This window comes from Jaculus jaculus, chromosome X (genome assembly GCF_020740685.1).
Source record: "Jaculus jaculus isolate mJacJac1 chromosome X, mJacJac1.mat.Y.cur, whole genome shotgun sequence".
NCBI classification, from domain to species: domain Eukaryota; kingdom Metazoa; phylum Chordata; class Mammalia; order Rodentia; family Dipodidae; genus Jaculus; species Jaculus jaculus.
Window position 1 is genome coordinate 151495176 of NC_059125.1, and position 19033 is coordinate 151514208.

At 51.1% G+C, this 19033-nt stretch overlaps 1 protein-coding gene across 4 annotated transcripts in view; it reads right to left on the minus strand.

Moving 5' to 3' along the window:
* The window catches only part of Pnck (pregnancy up-regulated nonubiquitous CaM kinase), a 20172-nt gene continuing 1139 nt past the window's right edge, over window positions 1-19033 (minus strand). The window contains exons 2-15 of one of the 4 annotated variants that reach the window (XM_045140092.1): window positions 18705-18805; window positions 17992-18113; window positions 17706-17877; window positions 3133-3202; window positions 2689-2820; window positions 2268-2342; window positions 2033-2171; window positions 1730-1853; window positions 1448-1523; window positions 1242-1354; window positions 1083-1161; window positions 922-1009; window positions 682-826; window positions 1-385 (exon numbers count right to left, since the gene is read on the minus strand). In XM_045140092.1, coding sequence (XP_044996027.1) covers window positions 689-826; window positions 922-1009; window positions 1083-1161; window positions 1242-1354; window positions 1448-1523; window positions 1730-1853; window positions 2033-2171; window positions 2268-2342; window positions 2689-2820; window positions 3133-3202; window positions 17706-17754 — 1083 coding nt within the window. In that variant the 5' untranslated portion in view covers window positions 17755-17877; window positions 17992-18113; window positions 18705-18805 and the 3' untranslated portion in view covers window positions 1-385; window positions 682-688. Of the gene's footprint in view, window positions 386-681; window positions 827-921; window positions 1010-1082; window positions 1162-1241; window positions 1355-1447; window positions 1524-1729; window positions 1854-2032; window positions 2172-2267; window positions 2343-2688; window positions 2821-3132; window positions 3203-3606; window positions 3740-3865; window positions 3909-17705; window positions 17878-17991; window positions 18114-18704; window positions 18806-19033 lie in introns of those variants that run through there. The other 3 variants (XM_045140094.1, XM_004672070.2, XM_045140093.1) reach the window with 3 other exon arrangements.

The following is a 19033-nucleotide window of genomic DNA, read 5'->3' on the forward strand; positions in this document are numbered from 1 at the left end:
TTGCTCTGTCTTGTTTATTGATTGGGGGAAACTGGGAGGGGCTGGAGGGCTGGAGGGCTGCAGCACAAGCGGGACCACCCACAGTCAGCCAAGCTCAGGAAAGCGCGTGCGCGTGCAAAGTGCAGGAAGGGCAGCCCCGGGAGTCCGCCGACCAACCCTCCTCACTTCCGGAGAGGCTGGCAGCAACAGGGGAAGGAAGCTTCCACCCCAGGTGAGGATAGGGCCTGGGGGCAGACTGGGGCGCCCCTTGCTCCACAGCCATGTGCTACATCCAGTCTCCAAGTCTCCAGCAGAGGCCAGCAAGGTAAGAGGGCTGAGGAAGGGGACCAAAGAGCCCAAGGAAAGGAAAGCTGGGGTCAGGTGCTTGGCCTTCCTTCGCATCTGCCTGGGGTGGAGGGAAAGACACAGAGGAAAGGGGGTGTTAGGAGGTGTCATTCTTCCTGTGCCTCCCTCTCTTAGTCAACCTTTGGCTTTTCTTCACTAGGCAGAGGCTCTCGGGGGGGGGGGGGTCCATGCCACTTAGCATAGGCCACCTGCTGTTACCTCTGCCTGGTTTCTCCTCTACTGGCACTCAGTGCCCTCGATCCTCTGAATCCCACTTCACTACCAGCCACATGGAGCACCACCTCCCTCTAGGCCCTCCAAGGAATCAGCTCCCAGGAGTACAGCGCCCACACACACCTGGGGGTCACCACTTGGGGGGCTGGCCAGCCTGAAGGCCTGGGTGGCTGTGACGGGTCATACGCTGCCGAGAGCCCTCTTCACCCTCTGGGCTCTGCCCCAGCTTACGGATGTGGCGCAGGAACGAGGTGGCATTGAAAGCTCGCTGTGGAGAGAGAAAAGAGTGAGGCCAAACCATGGCTGCAAGGACTTCACTGGCCGCACCCTGAAACATGGGGATGACGCTCTCTCTGCGCTGACCTTCCAGTGGGTCCGAGCAAAATTCTTCTGGATCTGCTCACTGACTGAGCCCAGGATGTCCTTGTCCAAGGCTGCATCCCCAGAGATCCTGAAAGAAGGCGGAAAGTCAGCCCAGCATGTCTCTCCAGGCCCAGTGCCACCTGCCAGGGGTCCTGACTCACCAAAGGTGCTGTAAGGCCTGTTGGCAGGTGAACCTCTTCTGAGGGTCGCGCTCCAGAAGGTGCCGAATGAAGTCTTTGGCTGGAGCAGGGGTCAATGTTAGCCTGCCCTGTCCCTGTCCCCCTTGTCACTCACTAGCACAGGGCCAGCCTCACGCTCACCTGATTCTGAGATGTCATCCCAAAAGGGAGAGTCAAACTCGTAGCTGGCCCTCAGGATCTGGCTGAAGAGTTCGGGGTCGCTCTCGTCGTAGAAGGGGGGGTACCCACACAGCCTGGCACCCACAGATGAATCAGCGGCTGTCCACCCCTCCCCCACCCAGCAGGGGCAGGCAGGCAGCAGTGGAGCTGTCCCAGTGGTCACTCACAAGATGTAGGAGATGACACCCAGGGCCCACACATCTACGGCCTTCCCATAGGGTTTCTGCTCCAGGAGCTCTGGGGCTGGTGGCCAGAGGCAGACAGAAACACTTACACACATGCACGAACACATGCCCGTGCTGTGCCCTTGAGGCTCCACTTGGTACACCTATTCAGCCCTACGAATAGACAACCAGAGGCAGCAGCCACCCCAGTCCCCCCGAAGCTTTGGTGTCCCCAGGAACCTCCTGCCCCCCAGTGAGCTCAGAGAACCCTTCCATTCTTCTTACCCACATATCCTGGGGTCCCACAGGCTGTGCCTAGCATGTTACCAGCCTGGATTTTGGAGAGGCCAAAGTCAGATACCATGATCTTGGAGTCCTCAAAAGGTGTGGCATAGAGGAGGTTTTCAGGCTGTGAAACATGGGACCACAGAAGAGGCCATATCAGTCCCTGAATGGCTCTTTGTGCTGGGACTGGGTGAGCCTCGGCACCCTCAACTGTCCCTGACCCTCATGAAAAGGGATGCTGGGAAAGACCTCACTTGCAGTCAAGGGGAACAGAATAGGGGTGTGGGGGCTGCAGTCAGGCACCTTGAGGTCCCGGTGCACAATACCCAGGCTGTGCAGGTAGGAGACGGCACCCAGGACCTGACCCACCAGGTGGCTGGCATCCTTCTCTGTGTAGGAGCCCCGCTCCATGATGCGGTCAAACAGCTCGCCACCTGTCACTCTGTGTGCCGGGAAGGGAGACAGGAGGTCGGGTGACGCAGGCACAGAGCCCAGGCAGCACTTCCCTCCTGACCAGCCCCCCCAACAGCCTCCTCACAGCTCCATGGCCAAGTAGAGGTGGGAAGGGCTCTCATGGACGTCCTCTAGAGCCACAATGTTGGGGTGGCTGACCCTGAAACAGTGAGAAAAAGCTCCTTGTGGACACCATAGTCCCCTGTCCTGAAGAGCTCTGTCAGGAGCCTCCTCCCTCTTTTCTTCCACTTCCTGGGCTACCCATTTCCTACCAGAGCTCCCATTGGCCCGCCCCTACTCCAGGCCTTTCTAGGACACACACTTTTGAAGGCCATTTGCAAAGCCACTGATGTATACGGTGTCTCTAATGTTGCCATGGAGACAGGCAGACTCAGAAAGAAAAAGACTGACAAAAGCCCCCCTGCGGGTAGCAAACAGGCCTGGCTAACCTAGATGGCTCAACCTCCCACCACGGGGCTCTAAGAGCTGAGGACAGGTGGGCGCACCTGCGGAGCACCGCGATTTCATTCTCCACCAGGGCCTCCTTGCCCCGCAGCGCCTTCTTGGGGATACACTTCAGGGCCACGAGGTGAGCAGAGCCCCTCTCCTGGGCCAGCATCACCTCGGAGAAGGCACCCCTGTCGCAGAGCCAGATCGTGGGAGGCAAGAAGAGAGGGAAAGATGGATGTGAGAGGGGGAGGGAGAGCAGAGAAGGGAGACCCGGGGACACACACCACCCACTGCAGTACACGCCCACCTGTGTGCACCAACTCTCACACACTCACAATCACATCCACCAACATGCACAAACCACCTCCCCCACACCTCACAATCCACTCCCACCCTCCCACACTCAAGCCCCCTCGCTTGCTCCTTGGCTTATTCACTCACACGTGCACGCGCCTCACATACTCCAGCAATCTCTTCCGCAGCCCGGTGCGCATACTCACGAGCCCAGCTTCTCCCGGATCTCATAGACACTGCTGATGTCCTCCGTGTGCTTTTTGAGCAGCAGCATGTCTACAAGGGGCGGGGAGGTGGAGGGAGGCTCCTTGGCAACGAGCAGCGCCGTGTGCCACCGGGCCCGACCGTCCCCCCAACTCAGAATGAAGGCCCCCGCTCCCCTCCCCCACGGCCAGGACCACACTCCAACCGAGGCTGCCCATACTTGCGGCCAGCCGGTGCAGCCCCCCACTCCAGCATCCAGACAGACGGCGACCGACACCCGAGCACCCCCCTCTCCGCCTCCACACATTTAAGCCAGCACCATAGGCTGTTTTCCAGAAGGTTCCATGCCCTCCCATCCTGGAACCTGAGGGCCTACCTACAACCACAAGGCTCAGGCCCCTCTCCCACCAGACCCGCCACCACGACACACAGCCACAGGCGCGCACCACCCAGTCCACCGACCCGCCTGAAGGCACCTGCGACTCGGCTCGCAACCACCTGTCACGACCACAGCCACCCACGCAGTCGCCCGGTCGCAGCTCGGCCCCCGCTGCGCCTCGGCGTGGTGGGACTCGACCGCCCGCGTCCCGAGCTGCGTGGGCCGCGCTCGTGCAGGCAGGAGGCGCGCCAGGCGTGACAGGTGTGCGCGAGGGAGGGCGTGCCGAGCCGAGGCTGCCGCGGGCCTGGAGCGCGTACGTCCCCGCCCGCCCCCAGCCCAGAGCGGCAGGTGCGGACCTGGAGCCGGCGGCGCTGCGACGTCGCCTAGCGCAGTGGCTGCGGCGCCGAGCCCCCCGCCCGCGCCCCGCCGGCCCCGCCCCCTCGGCGCGCGCCCCCGCGGGCCGCGGCCGGCCGAGCACGCGGTAGCTGCCCGGCGGCAGCGCTGCAAGGCGCCTTGTAAGGCAATTCCCGGGCTCTGGCCACCACCGCCTGCCTCCTGGCTGGTGCCTGCTGGCCCTGGCGGCTCCTGTCCCTTGGTGGCCCACTAGGTGGCCCAGGGGGCCTCGACACCGCCGGTGACTTCGTCCAGAAATGCATCCACATGTTGGCATGGCTCCTTACTTAGCGGGCTCTGCTTTTGACAGCCTCTCCACAAACAGGCTGCCCAGGCCATTTAGTGTACAGCAGGCTCCTGTCCTAGTCCCCGGCCCCTGCCGCTCCAATGCCACCACCATGCCCTGCCCTGACCTACTTCTCCACCAGCACCCGCAACAGTCAGTAAGGATTCTCCGACCCCTTTCCCCCGACTCTCTCCCTTCTTCAGTTCGACTTTGTTGGCCCAGATGTCTGCCCAGCTTACTGCTCACTCCATGGATCTGGCTAGCATTCTGGCCCCCCTCAAGACAAGCCCTTGCCTCTACCTGTTGATTTCCTGGGACGTGACACCCCCTCCTCCTGAGAACACCCATCACTGCAAAATCACCCTCTTTGTCAGGTCCTTCTGGACACCACATTGCCTCCCAGGAAGTGCGTCACTCCTGACCAAATCCAGGGGAACACACGCAGAATGACATCAACTTTCCCTCCGCAGAGGATTCCCCCCATGCCTCACTCCACACACACCATACAGCCCCATCACAAGTCTATGCCCCTCTGGGAGGGGGTCTCCTGGCTGTCACAGAAGCACATCCAGGGCTAGAGAGATGGCTCCGCAGTTAAGGCACTTGCCAGCAAAACCTAACAACCAATAAAGCCAGATGCAAAAAGTGGTGAATGCGCAGGGCGTGGTGGCACATGCCTTTAATCCCAGCACTTGGGAGGCAGAGGTAGGAGGATCACCATGAGTTCGAGGCCACCCTGAGAATACATATGAATTTCAGGTCAGCCTGGGCTAGAGTGAGACCCTACCTCGAAAAACAAAAACAAACAAAAAAAAGTGGTGAATGCATTTGGAGTTCCTTTGCAGTGGCAGGAGGCCTTGGTGCACCTATACTCACTCTCTCTGTGTGTCTGTCTGTCTTTCTCAACTAAATTTTAAAAATTAAGTATTTTATTTATTTATTGGAGAGAGACAGGGAGAATAGGTGTATCAAGGCCTCTAGCCACTACAAACAAACTCCAGACACATGTGCCACCTTGAGCATCTGGCTTTACATGGGTACTGGGGTATCAAACTCTGGTCCTTAGGCTTTGAGCCATCTCTCCAGCCCCAATTTTTTTCTTTCTTTTTTTTTTTTTTTTTAAGGTAGGGTCTCGCTTTAGCCCAGGCTGACCTGGAATTCACTATGTAGTTTCAGGGCAGCCTCATGGTGATCCTCCTACCTTTGCCTCCCAAGTGCTGGGATTAAAGGTGTGTGCCACCACATCCAGCATCCAAAAATATTTTTTTAAGAAGCAATCTGGTCAGTCTGGGCTAGAGTGAGATCCTACCTCAAAAAAACCAAAAGAAGGAGGAGGAGAAGGAGGAGGAGGAGAAGTAGGAATTCACACAAGCTTGTGTCACAAGAGCTAAGGGTGACTTTCTGAGTCCAGTCTTCAGAGCAGTACAAGGGACCCTGACATAACACAAAGTCTTCGCTGGGCCCATGATGCAGGAAGAGTTATTTAGAAACCATCTTTCCAGACCTCACCTCCTGTATGCACTGTGTTCATAAGTTGAAAACTCAGACCAAACTCCAGCAGCTCTCCTGCCCTACCTTGTTCACTGAGAGCCCCTGCCCAATCCAAAAGGCCTGAAAAGGAAAAAGGAGTGAAAAGGAGGCCTGAACACTTGCAAGAAGTTCAGCTCAGTGGGTATCCCTGTGGATTCCTGGGGGTTTCTGCCTAGAATGTCCTATACTCTGATGTGCTCTGCTCCACATTCATGCTATTCCACAAGTGACATTTCACAAGTATATCATACATATTACCTATTTGTTTCAGAGCAATGTGACTTGTAACGAAATATTACCCACATGAAGAGATGCCACAGAAATGGCCTAAAATGGATATGGTATATATTCATGGAACCATTTTGATGCTGTTGGCCTCATGTGAAAAATGATGTCATGCTAGGTGGACACCTTTAATCCCAGAACTGAGGAGGCTAAGGTAGGAGGTAGGAATTCAAGGCCAGCCTGGGGATACACAGTGAGTTCTAGTTTAAGCCTTGGCTAGAGTGAGACCCCACCTTGAAAAAAAAAATATCACATGCCTAGCACAATGGCAAGGGTCTATAGTCCCAGCTACAAGGGAGGGTGAAGCAGGAGCCTTACTTGAGCTTAAGAGTTCAAAGTCAGCTTGAGCAATGTACTGAGATTTCATCTACAAAAAAAAAAAAAGAAAGAAAGAAAGAAAGAAAGAAAGGAAAAAAAGATGTTGCAATCTAGAAGTGATGGCATACACCTGTAATCCCAACACTTGGAAGGTAGAGGCAGGAAGAGTGGGATCAAGGACATCTTGAGCTACAAGAGATCTCCTCTCAAGCTGGGTGTGGTGGTGCATGCCTTTAATCCCAGCACATGGGAGGCAGAGGCAGGAGGATCACCATGAGTTCAAGGCCACCCTGAGACTACATAGTGAATTAAAGAAAAAAGACCTTGTCTCAAAAACAAGATGATGTCACAGTTTTTGTTTGACATCAGTATTTATGATACACCAGTAATTACACTGCTTGCAATGGTAGAAAACTGTTGAAATAACGTGGATGTCAACGTCAAGGTGTGTGTGTGTGTGTGTGTGTGTGTGTGTGTGTGTGTGTGTGTGTGTGTTGGATGTCAGGGGCAATAAATAAAGTCTGTCAGAGCCCTTTCAGGGGATGCCTTACACAAAAATTAACTCAAAATGGGGCAGAGACAGAAATGTAAAATGCAAATCTATAAAAACTTCTAGAAGAAAACACAAAGTCTGCGTTGTTTTGCGTTTGCTGATTATTTTTTAGAGTCAAAATGGAAAACATGGGGCTGGACAGATGGCTCAGAGGTTGAGGTTAAGGCGCTTGCCTGCAAAGCCTAAGGACCCGGGTTTATTCCCCAGTGCCCACTTAAAGGCAGATGCACAAGGTGGCATATGAGTCTGGAGTTTGTTTGCAGTGGCTAGAGGCCCTGGAGCCCCCGTTCTTTCTTTCTCTCTCTCCTCTCTCTCAAATAAATAAAATAAAATGGAAAGCATGAGCTGTGAAGGAAAAATGAGAAGTTGTTCTGTAGCAAAATTAAACATGTGTATTCTGCAAGCAATGTTGTTAAGGGACTGATTTGGGTGTGGTAGTGCATGTCTGCTAGCCAAGCAATTGAGGAGTGGAGGCAGAAGGATGGTGAGTTGGAGTCTAGCTACATCATGAGAACCTGGAGAGAGAGGGAGACAGGGAGGGAAGAGAAAGAGACTGAGAAACAGAGACACAGGGAATCCGAGTGTCAAGCTACAGAACTACCGGCTGGGGAAATCTATGCAGAGTTCATATCTAATAAAGAACTATTGCCCAAAATACATAAGGAACTCTGAAAGCTTAGCAATAAGAAAATGAGCGATCGAATTTTTGAAAAATGGGCAAAATATCTGAAGAGACACCTCACCGAAACAGAAATCCAATAGGCAAGTAAACACGTAAAAAAGATGTATAACACTATATCTCACTGGGGATTTGAAAATTCCGAGAACACTCTTAGACACCGATCAGAATGGCCAAAGCCAGAACAGGAAGGACAAACAATTTGCCTGCAGAGACTTTGAAGAGCAAATAGCCAGAATACTGCCCACTGCTGGTCGGAATGAAAACTGGGAATGAAGACAGGTTAGCAGTTCTTTTATTTTTAATTTTAATTTTATTTATTTATTCGCAGGCAGAAACACAGAGAGACACACACACAAGAGAAAGAATGGGCGCACCAGGGCTTCCAGCCACTGCAAACGAACCCCAGACACATGTGCCACTGTGCACTGGGCTTTATGTGGATACTGAGGAATCAAACCCTGGTCGTTAGGCTTTGCAAGCAAGTGCCTTAACTGCTGGGTCATCTCTCTAGCCCCAGTTCTTTTCTTGTTTGCTTTGGGTAGGGATTTTTCTTTAAAAAATACTTGCATCCAATGGATTTTCAAATGGGAAAGTGTGGGGGTGGGGAGGGAGGGAATTACCATGGGATAGATTTTATAATCATGGAAAATGTTAATAAAAATTTAAAAAAATATATTTGCATCCATTTGCAAAGAGAGAAGGAATGGGCATACCAGGGCCTCTTGCAAATAAACTCCTTACGCATACACCACTTTGTGCATCTGGCTGTACCTGGGTTAGGGGAACTGAATCTAGGCTGTCAAGCTCTGCAAGCAAGCAGCCCTAACCATTGAGATCTTCCCAGCCCCTTGGGTAGGGGTGTATGTACGTGTGTGTGTGTGTGTGTGTGTGTGTGTGTGTGTGCAGCATCTGTTGCACATGTGAGCAGAGGCCAGAAGAGAATGTCAGGCGTGTCCCACCATCACTCATCTGCATGTTTCCTTGGGATGCAATCTCTCACTGATTCTGGAGCTGCCATTTTTTTTTCGCAGTCCCCAGTGATTCTCCAGTCTCTGTTCCCCATAGGACTGGGGCTATAGGCATAATGGCCATACCCAGTTGTTTACAGAGGTGCTGGGGAATGAAACTCCAGTGGTCTCAGGCCCTCATGCTTGCATGGAAAGTGCTGTTAACCATTCAGCTTCAGCTCCTGGTTTTGTTTTGTTATAATTTTTTTTTTTTTGAGGTAGGGTCTCACTCTAGCCCAGGCTGACCTGGAATTCACTATGTAATCTTAGGCTAGCCTCGAACTCACAGTGATCCTCCTACCTCTGCCTCCAGAGTGCTTGGATTAAAGGCATGCATCACCACACCTGGCTTAATAAAATATTATTACTTATCTATTTGCAAGCAGAGAGAGATGAGAGAAAAAGAGAGAGAATTGGCATGCCAGGGCCCTTTGCCACTACAAACAAACTCCAGTTGCATGTGTCACTTTTTTAAAAAGCAGTTGGCTTTACATGAGTACTGGGGAATTAAACCCAGGCCATCATGTCTTTTGCAAGCAAGCACCTTTAATTGCTGAGCCATTTCTCAAGCCCCTTGTTTTCTTAATAATATTTTATTTATATATTTGAGAGAAAGAGGCAAATAGAGAGAGAGAATGGGTGCACCAGTGCCTCTGGCCACTGCAAATGAACTCCAGATGCATGTGCCACCTTGTGCATTTGGCTTTATGTGGGTGCTGGGGAATTGAATCTGGGTCCTTTGGCTTTGCAGGCAAGCACCTTAACTGCTAAGCCATCTCTCCACCCCTGGTTTTGCTTTTTTAGAATATATTTTTGAAATATTTATTTATTTGAGAGATTGAAAGAGAGAGAGAGAATGGTCGTGCCAAGGCCTCCAGCCACTACAAACTCCAGACACATGCGCCCCTTGTACATCTGGCTTATGTGGGTCCTGGAGAATTGAACCGGGATCCTTTGACTTTGCAGGCAAACGCCTTAACCGCTAAGCCATCTCCCCAGCCCTGATTTTGCTTTTATTTTATTTTATTTTATTTTATTTTATTTTATTTTATTTTATTTTATTTTATTTTATTTTATTTTTGAGGTAGGGCCTCACTCTAGCTCAGGCTGACCTGGAATTCACTATGTAGACTCAGGGTGGCCTCGAACTTATGACAATCCTCCCTCTGCCTCCAGAGTGCTGGGATTAAAGGTGTGCACCACCACACCCAGCTTGGTTTTACTTTTTTAAGACAAGGTCACACACTCTAGCCCAAGCTGACTTGTAACTCATAGCAATCCTCCTGCCTTAGCTTCCTGAGTGCTGGGATTGCAGGTATGAGCCACTCTGCCTGGACTGCTGCCTTTTATCACATGATCCAGTGATAATACTCCTTGATAATTCACTCCATGGATTTTAAAATTTATGTCCACATAGCACAGGCATACTTATAGCTGCTTTATTCATAATTGGCAAAGACTGAAAGCAAGCAAGAGGTCCTTTAGTAGCTCAGTGGATAGAGTGTGGTCCATCCAGACAGTGGAAGACTAGCCACTGGGGAAGAGGAAAGAGTTGTGCAGCGAGGCAGAGAAACATATGAATATTCAGAATATATTAATGAGCCCAATGTGGTGGTACACACCTGTAATTCCCACACTCAGGAGGTAGAGGCAGGGAGATCAGGAATTTGAGGTCATCCTCAGTTATATAGAAAGCTTGGGGCCAGCCTGAGCTCTATGAGGCGCTCTCTCTCTCTCTGTCTCTCTCTCTCTCTCTCTCTGTATCTATATATCATATACGCACATATATATGCACGTATATGTGTGTGTGTGTGTGTGTTGCTAATGGGAACCAACCATCTATGATCTGACTCCATTTATATAACATTCTAGAAAAGGCAAAATTGTCAGAATAGGAACATATCAGCAGTTGCCAGGGCTTCAGAAGAGATGGTGTTTGAGTCAGAGAAGCATAGGGGATTTTGAGGGCAGAAAAATTACTCTGTGCTGACACTGAGCAGAAGTCAAAACCCATGGGACTTGATGGCAGAACCATAGAGGGAACCATAGTAGATGCGAGATTTAAAGTGATCTTTTGGGAGGTTGGGGCATCATGATACAGAACATAGACTGTGACAAAAAGAGCCTATCACAAATGTACAAACAACCTCACTGATGCAGGGAAAGGGGCAGATGGAAGTCATTCAGAAGGAGCAGGGTCTGTAAGATGAAACCCAGAGCTGAGGCGGCCTCAGTGGTAGTAAGCACATGACCTTGGGTTTAATCATTAGCAATGAATTTAACATTTTTTTAAGACTCAAGGTAGGCAAAATATGGTGGCTTACACCTCTAATTCCAGGACTCAGGAGGTTGAGGCAGGAGAATTGCCTTAAGGTCAAGGTCAGACTTGGCTACATAGTAAATTCCTGGCCATTCTGAAGTACATAGCAAGACCTTGTCTTAAAAATAAAAAGATTAGCCGGGCGTGGTGGTGCACGCCTTTAATCCCAGCACTCGGGAGGCAGAGGTAGGAGGGTCACTGTGAGTTCAAGGCCACCCTGAGACGACAGAGTAAATTCCAGGTCAGCCTGGACTAGTGTGAGACCCTACCTCGAAAAACCAAAAAAAATAATAATAATAAATAAATAAAAATAAAAAGATTAAAAACAAAAGGTGCAATTAAGGACCTTGTGGTGGAACAGTAGCGATGTCTGACCCCAAAAGGTGCGATTAAACAATTATGTACCTACCTGATGCCGCCCCCCCCCCATTTAACTAGCTCAGGATTCTGGAATGAGCAGTACAGCAAGCTGACTTTGGGAGGAGAAGAGTCATCAATGTCTTAACCCGCAGTGAACCCCGCCTGCAAGCTTTACGACAGGCCAGCCAACCAAAATATACCTATTGATGCAATGGGGGTAATGTCTGTTTTGGGAGAAATCAATTGCTCTCTAATTGAATCTGAGGTCTGATCCATGGGAAGGAATTCCTGCCTGGTACAGGAAACCTGGTCAAAAGCCTATGGCTGAGGAAGTCATAAGCTGTTGCAGTTAGGTTCGCATTGCTAGTAGAAATCACCCAACCAAGAGCAGCTTCTGGGAAAAAGAGGTTTATTTTGGCTTACAAGCTTGAAGGGGAAACTCCACGACGGCAGTGGAAAACGATGGCATGAGCAGAGGGTGGATATCACCCCCTGGCCAACATAAGGTGTTGCTTGCTAGCAACAGGAGAGTGTGCTAAACAATCGCTTGGGGGAACTGGCTATAACACCCACAAGCCCACCCCCAACAATACACTGCCTCCAAGGGGCATTAATTCCCAAATATCCTTCAGCTGGGAACCTAGCATTCAGAACTCTTAAGTTTATGGGGGACACCTGAATCAAACCACCACATAAGCCCTAGGGGAGAAAGTACTACTGTTGTCTGGCTAGATGAATATATTATGCCCACCAATCTGCTCTCTAAACACTTACGTTTATTCCATATATTAATGCTACTCTCACTTTTTTTTTTTTTTTTTTTTGGTTTTTTGAGGTAGGGTCTCACTCTGGTCCAGGCTGACCTGGAATTAACTCTGTCATCTCAGGGTGACCTTGAACTCATGGCAATCCTCCTACCTCTGCCTCCCGAGTGCTGGGATTAAAGGCGTGCGCCACCACGCCCGGCTACTCTCACTTTTAGTCAGAGAAGCTTCTCGTTTCAGATGGCAGTGACCACTGGGTTGAGTCAAAACTGGCCAAAGTACGGAGAAGTGACCGTGGAGTGTTGAGCAGTGAGACATCTCTATCACACCCTCCAAGGCTCAGGAACCATTACTAAGGTGGGGGAAGAAATGCAAGAGCCAAAAGTAGGGGAGGAGTGCTTTGCAATGCTGTCTTCCAGACACAAAGTGGCCATGGTATTCATAACCTCACAGTGACTGACACTACCTACACAAGACCTGCATAATAAGAAGGGGAAAAAATGATGACATCAAAATAGAAGAAAGACTATTTGGAAAGAAGAAGGGATTCAATGGAGAGGGTGGGAGGAAACCAACCATGGTATATTGTCTATATTTATGGAACTTGTCAATACATAGTTTAGGAAAAAAAAAAAATTATGTACCTGGTGTCAAATGGTGGGAGCCAGGTTTGTCACGTTTACAGAGGGAAAGGGAAGAGGCTAGGATGATCCATGTGGTGACAGATTAGTGTCAGAGATGTCGATGTTGACTCATGTTTAGCTTAATACGGTACCAATGTGTGTGTGCGTTTATACATAAGTGCATGAGCACAGATAAGTACTTATGTAAGCCTGGTCGCTCTACCTAGAGGGCCTAGAAACACTAGTTAAGTAACAATGAGCATGCTCCAATGAATGGCTTCTTGGAGAAATGGCTCATTCAAGGCCCAGGGCAGGAAATACATAAACTGGGCATGGAGCCAGAAAATGAGGACGTGCTCAGACACACGCACATGCCACCCACACACAAAGTGATGGGGAGGTGTAAAAGGGACACAGGAGCGGGCTGGGGGTATTGCTCAGTAGAAGAGTACATGCCTAGCATGCATGAAGTCTTGGGTTCCCTTCTCAGGGCCAAAAAGCAAATTTTAGAAAAGGAACACAGCAGCCAATTAAAAGAGCTTCCAATAGTCAAAGAAAAAAAAATTGAGCAGCAAAATAGAGGAATCTGAGATTATAAACCAAGGGATGTGGGCCAGGGAGATGGGTCGATGGTTAAGAGTGCTTGCTGCTTAAGCATGAGAGCCTGAGAAGGCCTGATACCATGTGCGTTTGACTCCCCAGAACCCACATAAAAAGTTTGTCATGACCCCACATGTCAGTAACCCACTACAGGGAGTAGGTGTGAAGGCAGAATTGCTGGGATGTGCTGACTAAAATCACTGGATTGAGGGGAAAAGCCTACCTCAAGGAAGTACCTGGATGAGCAATTGAGAAGGACACCCCAAAGCTCTCCTTTTGCCTACATGTAAACACACAGCACACGCACATCTGTGCACACACATGTGCAATACAACACATACTCTACACACACATACAAAACGTACAAAATGTAGCTGGATGTAATGGCACACACCTATAATCCCAGCACTCAGAAAGCAGAGGCAGAAGGATTGTTGCAAGTTTGAAGCCAGTCTACACTACCTATGGAATTTCAGGTCAGCCAGGGCCACATAACAAGACCTTGTCTCAAAAAATGAGTATAAAAATTCATGCTAGGGCTGGAGAGATGGCTTAGTGGTTAAGGCATTTGCCTGCAAAGCCAAAGGACCCAGGTTCGATTCCCCAGGATCCACATTAGCCAGATGCACGTGTCTGGAGTTCATGTGCAGCAGCTGGAGGCCCTGGTGTGTCCATTCTCTCTCTCTCTCACTGTCAAATAAATAAATAAAAATAAAATATTTTTTTAAAAATTCATGCTATACTGTCACAAATCAATGACTGGTTGATAAATAAATAAGTAGAAAAGAATGAACAAAACTTCCATAACATACTCTCCTCTGTTATAGTTTACATGCTAACTGTATCTCAAAGGCTGTGTGTGGGGCTGCAAAGATTGCTCAGTGGTTAAAGGCACTTGTTTGCAGAGCCTACAGGCCCGGGTTCGATTTTTCAATACTCCTGTAAGCCAAATGCACAAAGAGCTGCATCACTATGTAGTCTCAGGGTAGCCGCAAACTCACGGTGATCCTCCTACCTCTGCCTCCCAAATACTGGGATTAAAGGTGTGTGCCACCATGCCCAGCTCAAGTGAATAATTTTTAAAAATATTTTACTTATTTATTTATTCATTTACTTGAGAGAATGAGAAAGAAGCAGGGATGGGGGGTGGGAGGCAGAGAGAATGGACATGCCAGGGCCTCTAGCTGCTGCAAATGAGCTCCAGATGCATGCGCTATCTGTGCATCTGGCTTTATGTGGGTACAGGGGAATCAAACCTGTGTCCTTTGGCTTTGCATTCAAATGCCTTAACCACTAAGCCATCTCTCCAGCCCCTAAGTAATATATTTTTTAAATATTTATTTATTTGAGAGAGGGGGGTGGGCATGCTAGGGCCTCTCACCACCACAAATGAACTCCAGATGTGTGTGCCACCTTGTGCATTTGGTTTGCATGGGACCTGGAGAATCGAACCTGCATCCTTGGGCTTTGCAGGCAAGCGCCTTAACCGCTAAGCCATCTCTCCAGCCCCTAAATAATATTTTTTTAAAAGCTATGTGTTAAAGGCTTGTTCTTCAGCCTGTGGTGCTACGGGGAGGTATGGAACCTTTACAAGGTAGGGTTTAGTGAGAGGAAGTTAGGTCGTTGGGGGTGTGCCTTTCAAGGAGATATAGGGACCCCAGCCCCTTTTTCTAATCAACTTTGCTCTACCCTGCCAGGCTTTTCTGCCTCATCACATGACAAAGGCCAAGTGACTGTGGCTTGAAACTTCTGAAATTGTGAACCAAAATAAATCTCGCCTCCTTGTTAGCTCATTGGCTCTAGTATTTGTGACTGGAATAGGATCTTGACAGGCACGGCCCCCGGCGGTGGGCATGATGTGCTCCTTGCACAGAGAACAATTTGGAAAGAAGAAAGAGTTCCTTCAAGGCGTGGACACCTGACATGTGCACCTCAGCCAGGTGGTCAGAGTCCATGCTGCCCATGTTAAGAGCACAGAGCCCAGCAGGCTGGATGAGCATGGCCCTTTACTTCCTGAGGTCAAAACTAGCCAGAGGGAACCAGGGCGGAATCCAACTGACACTCCACATCCCTGCCCCCGTGAGCCCCGCCGCCAAAGCCATCAAGGTCACCAGAATAACCATGCCTGGCAAATAGTCACAGGCTACATGCAAGTCAAATGCAATGCAGGAGAGTGGGACAGCAAAGGGGCATGAGAGAAAGCTGTGGAAATCTGAGTCAAGTGTGGGCTGGACTTCACAGTGGACCCCTGCAGATTCATTAGCTGCAACAAATGCCCCATTTTAATAACGTCTGAGGTCAGTAACAGGGAGCTGGGTGTGGGAACGCTTAATACTAGATGTCTAAAAGTGGTCGTAGCTGGGCATGGTGGTGCACACATCTAATCCCAGCTGTCTAGAGATGGAAGCAGGAGGATCAGGAGTTCAAGATTACCCTAGGCTATATAATGGGTTAGAGGCTAGCTTAGGACACATGAGACCCTGTATCAAAAAAAAAAAAAAACAGAAAGAAATAAAACTAATTTTTATAATAATCAAAGGCAGGTGTAGTTACAGGCTTACCCCTGTAACTCCAGTATTTGGGAAGCCCAGCCAGGAAATCAACTCAAATCCAGCTTGGCCTATATAAGAGTCTGTCTCAACTTACAGCAAGAAGTAGCCAGGCATGGTGGCGTACGCCTTCAATCCCACCACTCGGGAGGCAGAGGTAGGAGGATCACCATAAATTTGAGGCCACCCTGGACTACATAGTGAATTCCAGGTCAGCCTGGACCACAGTGAGACCCTACCTTGAAAAACCAGGAAAAAAAAAAGTAGTCTCCAACAACAAAAAAGTAATCTAATATAAAAATTTTTATAGACTGAGACTATATAGTGAATTCCAGGTCAGCCTGGGCTAGAGCGAGACCCTACCCTGAAAAAAAAAAAATTACATAAAATGTTTTTAAAAATCCTCCATTCAGAGGGTCTGCAAATGACCACAGCTGGTAGGCAAGGGGTGCTGTGCTGGAGAGGGGGCTCTGCCTTTCAGTAGGCTCCAGGCCTGTGCGGTTGCATGCCAGTCCCATGACCCCTGATCCCAGCCCCATTTGTCCCCCTTCCCCGCTGGGTTGCAGGACTGGAAGGACAAAGCCCTGCCAGGTGGACCTAGGCTTCCCCTTTGTTTCCAGCTCATTCCAATTCCAAGGCTCATTGTGCCAGGCCTCTTCGGAGGCGCCCCAACCCCACTTCCAGCTGCCCAGATCCTCACAGAATAACCGCCACCCTTGGAGGGTAGCCTCCACCCAGGCCTCTCCCCATTGATGGCTGCCTCAGGCCCGAGACAGCACTGGGTCCAAGGGCCAGCACTGCTTGCCAGCCTATACCACCAGGAAGGGTCCTATGGCAGCCCCCCCGCCCCCCCACCGACCCAGCTCACAGCCTTCACCCTACACCAGCCCCTAACCGGACCTTGGCTCTCAAGGGGTTCTGTTCCCTGGAACACCGCAGGAGGACACAGTTGGCTACCTTTGGTGAGTGAACCATCGAGGAGTAACTGGACTGGACTGATGGAAAGAGCCTGTGGCTATCAGCTGACACTTGAGTCCTCCCCCTCACTGTCCCCATCAGCACACGCAGGCAGCTGGGTCTGAGCACACACCACAGGCACAGGGCACAGCAGCCAGAGCTCCAGCTAGTACGTATATTTCTTGGGAACCCGCTCTCGGGTGGCTGAAAGCGCCTTCTGACCATCAGCAGGAGGTCAGCAAATAACGATGACCATTGCCACTGCAGGGTGCCAGTGGGCCAACAGGCCCTAGCCCATGGGCTGGCAGTGGTATGTGGAGAAGTGAGAGGTTGGCTAAAGATTGGAAGGCAGCTGGAAGGTGCTGTCATTACCAGACAAGGGACAGTGTATCACTGTAGGGTCAGGTCCGAAGACTTGTTGGACCTGCCCATGCACGTGTGGAAACCTCAGAATCCCAGAGGTCACCCACACCATTCTCTCTCAGCCACCCTTCAAGACCTCTGTCCCCCAGCAGCCTTCACCCTGGCCACCCTCTGAACCCACACAGACAGCGGCATTCTCAGGTGCCTAGGCACTCCTAGTGCCTGGGTAGAGATAGTACCCCTCCCTCGTGTTCCTGCCACTGGCCTTGGCACAGGCTTCCCCACCCAACTGGACAGCTCAGGCTCAGGAACAGAGGCCTCAACCTTGGCCTTGCCCTCTCTGCCACCGCCACTCCCCCACGGCCTCCCCACCGCAGTGGCCATTTCCCAAAGGGTCACCGGCTCACCCACATCTTTCTCAAGCCACTGTGTTCTCTCCTTCCACTCCCCACGCCCTGGAGAATCAAGATCTTAAATTCCTAAGAGTGGCCTGCACCAGGCTCCCACTCCATGCTCATTTGCACAGCCGATTTTCCTGGCCCTGGCTCTGCCCATACCTCATCGGGGTCACTGATGCAGCAACTGCCCTCCCTTTGCAGGTCTCACCCCCCACTCCGTCCTCCTGCAGCCACAAAGTTCTCTGTGCCCACTTCATGGAATCCTCTTCTCTCTGAAATGCTCTTTGTCCGTGTTCCTTGGGTGGCACCAGTTCTTCCAGGCCATGTATGGGTCACTCTTCTAAAGGCCTTTTTGTCTTCAGGCAGTGTTCTGCACCAAGCTGGGTCACAAAAGGCCCATGTTAGGGTCCTCTGATGAGCAACGTGGCTCTGCCACCTCACCCCCCTCCTAGCTCCTCGGGCTAGCCTGGGTGGAGAAGCTGTCCCTCCCTCACCTAGCAGGTTCAATCTGGCTTGGGCTGGAACTGCTTTTCTTCCTAAAGCTGCCGGATGGCTGCAGGCTTAGCGTGACAGGATGAGCCAAATGGGGACTTCAGTGTCTGATCAGATCAGGAGCCTGGGATTGAGCAGGGCATACCTCGCTTTCCCAGTCCACCCCAGGCTAGTCTTGGCCCTGGAAAGTTGCCAACAAGCTGCTCAACTGCTGGCGGGGAGGCTCAGAGATGCCTGAGGAGGAAAGCTGCCTGGGTGCTCCCAGCCACGGCCTTTGGGGAAGGGTCTGTGCAGCCGCCAGGCACCAGGGGGCAGCCTTACCCTATTCCTGCCCCAGATTTCCTCGGTTCACACGCCCTACCGACCCCCACACCAGGCAAGGGCGGGCGACAGGGGTCGTCATGGAGTCAGTCCCCTACTCTACCTTGGTGACAAAGTATAGCCTTGCTGCTCTGTCAGGCAAGCTCCCTTTTGCCCGCTCTGGAGACAAACATTTGTCATGCCCAGAACTGACACCTTGAACCTCAGGGAGCCTTGGGGGGGGGGGCTTGTACCTTTGGAAAGGGCTGACCGCCTAGCGAGGCTGTCTCTGGCAAAGCCCCAAAGAACGCTCCCAGGTGGGTTCACCCCCACTGCAGGCCAGCTCAAGCCCAGCCCTTCAGGAGATCCATGCACCCTGCACCCCCTTTCGTACAGGGGTCAGGAAGCTTTGCACCTCGGAACCCAGCTCTCGCTCGGTCCCGGCTGGGAGGTCCGAAAAGGCAGGCTAGACAGAGCCTGGGGAAGAATGGGCCGCCCAGAGGGGAAGACTCCAGGCTGCAAGAAATGAAGGGGAGGAGGGCTGAGGATGGCTGGAAGCCTGCCAAGGAAGCCCTGTCCTGGAGCTGGAGAGGTTTGGGGACCGCAGAGGGGACTTTGGTCCGGCCTCAGACAGGTGAGCCGGGGACGAGTGGAGGCTCGGCCCACCGAGGAGGAGGTGCTGGCCAGCGCCCCAGGTAGCAGCCATCCGGCTCCCCGCTGGAGCGGCGTCTCCTCCTCGGGAGG